General features: G+C 34.9%; 1 protein-coding gene across 1 annotated transcript; it reads right to left on the bottom strand.

Moving 5' to 3' along the window:
• Positions 1 to 1,489: 1,489 nt before the first annotated feature.
• Positions 1,490 to 2,488, bottom strand: LOC129750022 (trypsin-7-like). Its single transcript, XM_055745208.1, has 3 exons — positions 2,372 to 2,488; positions 1,935 to 2,314; positions 1,490 to 1,872 (listed from the first exon to the last, which is right to left on the bottom strand). Exons 1-3 carry the CDS (start codon positions 2,436 to 2,438, stop codon positions 1,570 to 1,572), a joined length of 750 nt encoding a protein of 249 aa, XP_055601183.1. The 5' UTR covers positions 2,439 to 2,488; the 3' UTR covers positions 1,490 to 1,569.
• Positions 2,489 to 8,724: the final 6,236 nt, after the last annotated feature.

The following is an 8,724-nucleotide window of genomic DNA, read 5'->3' as shown; positions in this document are numbered from 1 at the left end:
AACCAGTTTTTTATGCTTCTTTAGAACACTATGTCTCAGAATCCCTTTCACACTTGTGATTCAGTGCAACCCCTTCCTGTTGTCCGATTCTGCTCAAATTCGGCATATGGCCTTCTGATGACTCCCTTAAACCATCAAAGACTTTTTTTGCAAGTATTTTGATTTTAAAGTAGGTATTTATTAAGACAAATTTGATAAATTAAATTAAAAATATCCTAAATTGTGATTTTTGTTAAGCATTAAATCGTGAATAGCTGTTCACATGTTGATACAAACCACATGTTTTGTTCAGCAAAGTTTAAGTGCACAAATATCCGCATCTTTTGATGGCATTGGTATCAAAAATAGTCTACGCTTGGTACACATTTTGGTCAGTTGAATTCAAAATTTTTGGACCAAATTTTTTTTTTCCTTGAAAATAGCTTGCTAGTTTTACATTTTGATACAAATTTGGTTCATTTTGTATTTTTTACGTGTAGTTTTTAACTCAAACAAAATTAAAAAAATATAAAATATATAAATTTTATGAAAATTTTTGGACCCAGAATTTATTTAAAATCAAATCTTTTGGAAATGGTCTTTTTTTAAAGATCGCGCTTGCGGAACCTCTAAACATGATTTTTTTTAGTCAGCTCCATACAAAAGTTTGTTCTGCACATCCTAATCTACCATTTGGAGGGTGAGCCCCCAGATTCCCAGAAGTAATGCAATTTTGGGACACCCTATTGATGATACGTCCAATACGAAGTACATGCTGGCATGTGGATCTGAAACCGATCGAACCCGCTTGTCCAGTAATATCAAAGCAATGTATGACGGCGCGCGAATAGCTGGAGATAGTCGAAGACTTTGTCTATCTCGGCTCACTGATGACCGCAGACAATGACACCAGCCGTGAGATCTGGCGGAGAATTATCAGCGGAAGTCGTACATACTATGGACTCCACAAGCAACCGCGATCGAGAAGACTTAGCCCTCGCACGAAGTGTAACCTGTATATGACGCTCATTAGACCGTTTATTCTCTACGGGCACGAGACATGGATATTGCTCGAGGAGGACCTGCGTACACTTGGAATATTCGAGCGACGACTGTTAAGAACCATCTTTGGCGGCGTGCAGGAGAACGGAGTGTGGAGGCGAAGGATAAACCACGAGCTCGCGCAAGTCTACGATGAACCCAGTATCCAGAGAGTGTGAAGGCTGGCCGGATAAGCTGGGCAGGACATGTTGCGAGAATGTCAGACGACTGTCCTGCAAACAGGTGTTTGCAACGAATCCAGTAGGAACAAAACAAGCGGGGGCGCAACGAGCGAGGTGGTTCGACCAAGTGGTTAGACCAAGTGGAGCGTGATCTGGCGAATGTGGGATGTCCGAGAAATTGGAAAATGGTTGCCATGGACCGAGTGAGTTTTAGAAATTATGTTCGTCAGTTTATATCGTGAGACGGAATACTACGAAAATAAATTAATTAATTAAAATGATTCATATTAGTCTGCGATAGTATTTTATTTAAACTTAAGGTAAAAGTGGCATTAGGTCTTGGTGTTTTAAAAAAACTGAATACTTTTTATACACCCGAAACAGTACGGATCCAGTCCCGGTAGCTGTTAACTCGCATGTAAACGGCCGGCAACATCCTTCCACATCCGGCCGTAATTGAGAACAGACCAATCAATCGTCCATCCTCGGATACCAACGGTGCTCCAGCATCAACAATACAGTAACAATTCATCATCCGAGGTCTAGCACAAACACTGGTCGGATAAATGTGGACATGGGAATCGCCATTTCGGTGTATCTCAGCGCACTGCTCATTGCTAAGCGTCTCTTTGCGAGCCATTTGCATGTCGTTGGGGGTGAAAATTTCTTCCTATATGTGAAAGAAAAGTTTTACTCGAAATCATATATGTATGTCCATGAAAAGAAACTTACATCCGAACGCCATCCAGTGAGGACGACCAGTTCCCCGGCAGGTGGATCGCTACTGGGTAGATCAACTGCATAGACATCTCCATTGAACACGATATCGGTTTCCATGCGAATGAGTGCCAAGTTGTTTTCGTAGAAAATTGGGTCAAAATCGGGGTTCAGAAAGAATTCAGCAATGTCGTACATCGGACCAGCTGGTTTGATGGTTTGCTTCTCTACTACTATTTTTGTGTTGCTAATCGTGCGACCGTTCACACAGTTGGCTGTCGTCAGAATCCATCGACTAGAAATGATTGCGCCGCTACAGAAATGCGTCATGTCCCCGTAGGACCTGAGGGAAGCCTGCCAGGGAGCATACGGAACCGGATCTTCCATGTCCATTGCTGCAAGTAGAAATAAATTTGAAAAATCTTCATACCTTACTGACCTATAGAAACTACCTAATGGGTTCCCATATGATCCCACAAGAAAAGTAGCAAACAAGAATATTTTGCAAAGGTGCTCCATTTTAGGTGGTTTAATTCAAGTGACGCTGGATTGAATGCTGTAGTCTCTCTACTAAACCCGAAACATTGCAAGCCCTTTTTATATCGATGGGTTCTGGCAGATGAATGGATCGGATGATATTTTTGGCAATTAAAAATTTCGCCCTTTTATCAGTTGATTACGCATTCGATAAACCTTAGCAAAGTGCATTTCAGCTGTGCGATAGCCCTTCGATTTGCAAGCTGCCGTTACTAGCCACTGATAACTGCTGATAATTTTATGAGCGCGTGCACGAATATCAGAGCCCTACGGTTTTGACGCGCGATAAAGCAAATCAGCTCGTTGGAAAATAATTGTTTCAGCACAAAGAAACATAAAATATTTTTGGAGTCATTTTGAAACTTCTTCAGAAGAACTTTTCATTGGGTGATGTGTCCATTTGCGTGTTGTTTACAACAGATTTACAGTCGTTCATGAAAATTTGATAAACATATAAAATTTGCTTGACATTGTTGGACCCTCATGGGGGGTGTTAAACCCCTTAACCTCCCACCCCCCGTTCCTACGGCCATGTTAGAAGATATACATTAACCTAAGGTTGCCAGAATATTAAATTATGAAGAAAACTAGCTGACCCGATGTGCTTTGCTACCCCTTTCATGGAAAAATTAAGTTCGTTAAAATTATTACAATTAAAATATTTTTTCTCTTAATTAAATTTCAACATTATTCAATAGTGAACTATTTTTCATGGCATCCGAGCTTCTAGATTCCTTTGAGTCGCAACATAACTTGACGGTTTGAAGGTTGATGGAGCTATTCAGGAGCCAAACTTCGTGTATGTTACATGTATTGATATGAGAGTCAACATTTATTTAAATGGGAAGCGTCTACAGGGTGACAAAAAAGTCCGGTCACTCAGAAAAATCTCAATATTTCAAAGAATAAGATGAAAATCAGAATCTGACTTTCATAGCTTTATTAAGTAACTCATCAAGATACTTTACAGACGATATCTCGAAATTACACCACCTTTCTCTGATCGAACCAGCTTCAGACGTCTCGGAAAGTCGTCGCAAGCGGCGCGCACGTCCGGTCTCGTATAATCTTTTTCAACCTTGAAGTTCTCACAGACCTTGGTCGTCCAGATCGTGTCTTGTCCTCGGTGCCTCTGGTCTCTAGGTATCGATTTATGGACTTTCCGGTTGATTACGAGCGGTTTTAGGAGTTTGAATACGTTGAATATATGTCCGGGTTTGTACCCTCTCGCATATTCAGCGATAACAGCTGCTCTCAACTCTGCCACTCACAACTCAATGTACACAAACTGCACAGAAATGAAACTCTGCCACTGTGGGCAGCAAAGTTAGCACGTTCATTTGACATATAGATGGCACCAGAGAGATGCAACGTATAGGCTACAGGCGACCCCAAAAAAAAGTGTGACAGGACTTTTTTGTCACCCTGTATCAAATCAATATATCATCTTATTTGGTTAAAACTAATTTTTTAATTCAATAAATTATCTCATTGAGTTGAATCGCTTACGTTTACACATTTTCAACAAAAATCCCTACAAGATTTTTAAAATTTCGTCATTTTTTTTATTAATTCTGTATGAGAACAGTTACACGCCAAATTTCACGTACATCGGTTCAGTAGTTTCCGAATACGGTTCGAATTGTGTTAAATCTCTGTTAATTTTGTATGAAAGCCCCCATTTTTGGATTCGTAGGGATTTGAAAGTATTATAAAAACCTTTTTTGGTCTTGAAAACGATTACACATCAAATTTCACGGTGACCGGTTCATTAGTTCATTGTTCGAATTGGGTAATATTTTGATTAATTTTTTATTAAAGCCCCCCACCCTTTAAGTCGCTGCGGTTTGAAAGTGTTTTAAAAACCATCTCCGACCCCAAAAACTCGTACATACTACATTTCACATTGATCGGTTCAGTAGTTTTTAAGTCCAGAGGGAACAGACAGACAGACAAATATTCATTTTTATATACCGTAAACCGGAGTAGGATTGATCTTTTTTTTTCAATATTTTTCGATTATATTTCCTGATAATGGGAATGTGGCATGTTTCATATTTAAAAAACCAGTACTTGACTCCTATGAACGTAAAAAATGGTCGCGGAACTTTATGAGACTACTTTAAATTTGATTTAAGTTGGCCTCTGTTTAGAATTTGATTCTTTAGGGTAATATTGATCATTCTCTATTTTGAAGGTTTTAATGTGTTTTACTTATCATAAAGGATAAAAACACCTTTATAATATTTACAAATGCTAGTTTATCTATTGTTAAGGCAGTTCGGAACAAACTCAAATGATATAAAATTACTCATGAAACTACAAAATTGAACACAACACTTTTGGAGGCTTAAAGATACTAAATTTTTAACTTGTGCTACATTGAATCCTGAGATAAATAATTTGAATTTCGGTGTTTCTTGGTTCAGAATTCTTCGCGGTCCGTAATGATTTAAGGTCGAAAACAATTAAAATCGAAAGATAGACAATGATGCTGCTTAAATTAAGGGGCTAGTTTTTTAACATTACTGCTAACATTTCAACTACAAAAAAAATTAAATATTGCCTACATTCAATTCCCCAGACCCTGGCACAATTCGCCTTTAATTTTTTCCTTCATACTTCACCATTTGATAGGGTTTCTAGCCTTTTATCCTAGACTGGCTTTTTCCTCAAAAATGTAACTTTTTTTAAATATCAAAAATTTACTTAAAATACAGCAAAAACTACACCAAAGCTATACTTTTATCAAGGAAAAAGTTGAACTCTCAAATAAATCAACCTGTTTGCTTGTAAATACTTTGGTTTCATCAGAAAGGATGTTCGTTTGCGAGCCTTCGAAAAGATAGGTATTTCAAGATTTTGAAATAACATTTTGACATACATTTGAAATATTCAAAAACAATTTTTTTTAAATTTGATACTCAACTATAAGTTTTCAAATTTAGAAAAAAAGTTTCGAGATATTTTAACTTTAGATTTACTTATGGATGATAATGTGGAAAAATTTAATGTTCATCAAAGCTACCCCGGTGATCAATGTTGACTCGTTTTACGGTATATAGATTTAACATTTAGTGTATGCTCCTGTGTCATGTACTTAGGGTAACAAAAGCTGTAAAGTAAAGGTCGATATACCTCAGATAAGGTCCTCAATATGTTGAAATTCTATGATTTTATACTCGAATCAGTCCCTTTATTATTAATTTATCACCGTGAGTATTTCGCCCAAGAACCTGGCCAAAAATTAATAATATTCGCTTCTTGAGTATATTTGACACCATGCACCAGTCAGTTTTTAATATTAAGTTTTTTTTACGAACAATAGGAGCTCTCGGAGCTCCAATATTTTTATCAACTGGAATTTTTCAACAAACCGTATAAAAATTGCGTCACAGTTCAACATGTGATTGCTGATTTTAGAAGTGACTTAACAAAAAAATTAGAAAAGGAGAATTTAAGTAAAGGTTAGAATGTTATATTTGAGGATAAATGGTTGCAAAAATTAATTCGGGTGCTGTATATGGAGCTTTCAAAAACTCTTGATTTTGTTTGTAGTTATTAAGGATGGTTATTGTTAAATAAGTGTTTTTGTTTATGTTCCCGGCAAGTCCCAGCAACAAATTTAATATCATGTGAAAATTCATAACTTCATGAACCATGTACACAAAAGAAATTTCAGCATACTTCCGCACTCGTGATATTTTCAATGTTGAAGTTGAAAAATTTGTCTGCTTTTTTGTAAAATCGATTCAATGCGCAATGTTTATTTTAATCAGTTGCTCAAAAAAAAATGAATTTGAATTATAGTTTAAAATTGTTTCTCGTGCTTATTGCAAATAATTTATCTACCTCATGATACAATTTTAATAATTTTAATCTCGAAGAACATGTGTAATAGTCACAGTACTGTTTTAGATTTTTTTGAAAATTATTCACTATTCTTTTTTCAATGTTAACTCTTGGATTTTGAGTGGGTTTTAAGTCGAGTATTTACTCAAATTGATTTGAAAATTTTTGTTTGCTAAATTAATGTTCATTTTCCAGAGCACAACTGTTTAGAATAATCATGTAGTGTAGAAATTGCTGTACAGAAGCAAATCTTTTAGAGAAAAGGCTCATTGAAATTTCACGATGTGCTCAAAATAGACAAAAAAATAAGCGAAGAAAACACTGGAGCTCCATAAAATCGTGATGTTTTGGATGTTGGCTATACAGCACAAATGAACTAAAGGCAGCAGGATATACGCATGTTTAAAAAATAAACAAAAATGTTTCTAAGACACCTGGCAAAGCAGCTGAATAGTAGATTTTTTTTGAAGCCCATTAAATAGAAAAACTACAAAAAATTGTTGATGCGAATCTGAATGGAAATCAGTATAATAAAGTGGTAAGAAAATAAGAGGATTTTCATTGGGATAATTTGATTATATTTTGTATCATTAAAGCGGAAGATAATATTAGAAAAATCAAGCGGATTCGATACTGATCTCGACTTTTTTATTATCAGAATGCTTAAAAACCATTGCTAGATGATTTAATTGGCTAGAAATTATTTTCATACACTTTTATAATATTTTATTTAATTAGTCTTATTCCAAGATATTTAAATGTACGACTGGGTATAAACATCAAAAAACACTTTTGGCCAACTTTTCGTTCTATATACTCCTGTGTGGATCGGTTGGAATTTTTCATCAAAATTCCTTGATTCTCATGAAAAAATGGTTATAAATAACTTTTTATTCACTTTTAAAATAACCAGCTGTGGTCTGTAAAACCAAGCACTTTTATTTTTTAATACGAGCACTCAATCTATCTAAATTCTTATCAATCAAAAGTTTTCAAATGAGTTATCTTTGATGCAAAACATTCATTTTTAAGGACTTTTTGACTTTGAGGTCATTTTCTGAAGACCTCAATAAAATCAAAACTCAAATTTTTAAGAAACATTTAATAGCAGACATTCGGAAAAATTCAAAATGGTAGTCCTTATGAAAATCGGTTCATTAGTTTCGATTTTATAACCAAATCAATAATCCGGATCTATATGACCCTAACCGTCTAATTGTTCTTGTTTTGCTGAGGAAAAGTCAGAAAATTCATGCAACTAGCTTAAACTATTCCTGAGATATCGCTTCGGGAGAGTACAGTTGGGGTCACATAGATCTTAACCGCATACGAAAGTTCAGTATCGTGTCTTGTATCCCGTCGTGTGTTAATTGTGTAGTGAAGTTATCAAGTTGGCACATAACCGATAAAAATGAAAGTTTTTATGTGTTGAACTAATTATATACCGTAAACTGGGAGAACTTTGATCACTGGGGTAACTTTGATGAACGTGAAATTTTCGCAAATAATCATCATTAACTAAGTCTGAAGTTAAAATGTCTGAAAAAAATGTTTTCTACGTATGAAAGCCTTAAAATTAAGTTCAAAAAAGGCTGAATTTGGTTTGTAGTTGACATTTTTTTATATTACTTAAAATGTTACTTTAAAGTTCAAAAATATCTGTTTTTCGAAGACTCACAAACAAACACCTCTCCTGATAAAATGATAGCATCTAGAAGCAAATGGGTTGTTTTATGTGAAAGATAAACTTTTTACCTTTGTATAGATATAGTGTCAGTGATATTTTTATGGTGATTCTGTGATAGTTTTTGGATAATAAAAAAACGGACATTTTCTATAAGAAAACCTGTTTATAACAAATTGCATGAAGGTAAAATTTCATTCGTTTTTGAGGATAAACAACATTGAGAAATGTTTATAATTTTTGCCCTGCATACATTATGCAGCACTACTGTCCATCTTTTGAGAATTTTTGTTTTTGAAAGAAAACGTTAAAAAATTCAATTGACTCCAAACAAAAAATAACTGTTATTGACGTTTTAAGCTTAAGATTAATGGCACCAAAACAATAAGTTTCCCCGAAACATAAAATCTGGTATTATAACAAACATTTAGTTATAACCACTAATTTCATTTGAATACTCTGCTATCAATGATCATGCCTTTTACTTCTTCTTCTTCTTCTTCTTTCTTTTTGGAGCTTTCTACTCCAGATAAATGGGCCAGTGACAACGACTATATTCCCAATGCCTTTTACTTCCTACCTCAGTAAGTATTTTAAACTACCCCTTCGAAAATATTCGAAAATGAAAAATGAAAAATGAAAATGAAAAAGTGATCAATGTTCCCCCAGTTTACGGTAATTATTTTAAGGCTTCTAGTGTTTATTTTTTTGATTTATTTTTCACTGCATAGA

This window comes from Uranotaenia lowii, chromosome 2, assembly GCF_029784155.1.
Source record: "Uranotaenia lowii strain MFRU-FL chromosome 2, ASM2978415v1, whole genome shotgun sequence".
NCBI classification, from domain to species: domain Eukaryota; kingdom Metazoa; phylum Arthropoda; class Insecta; order Diptera; family Culicidae; genus Uranotaenia; species Uranotaenia lowii.
This window is presented reverse-complemented; position numbering and strand designations above follow the sequence as displayed.

Coding starts and splice junctions, on each gene's coding strand:
- LOC129750022 (XM_055745208.1), bottom strand. CDS start 2,438: ATGGAGCACCTTTGCAAAATATTCTTGTTTGCTACTTTTCTTGTGGGA. Junction 2,315..2,371: donor ATCATATGGGAACCCATTAG/GTAGTTTCTATA, acceptor TTCTACTTGCAG/CAATGGACATGGAAGATCCG. Junction 1,873..1,934: donor TCACTGGATGGCGTTCGGAT/GTAAGTTTCTTT, acceptor TTTCACATATAG/GAAGAAATTTTCACCCCCAA.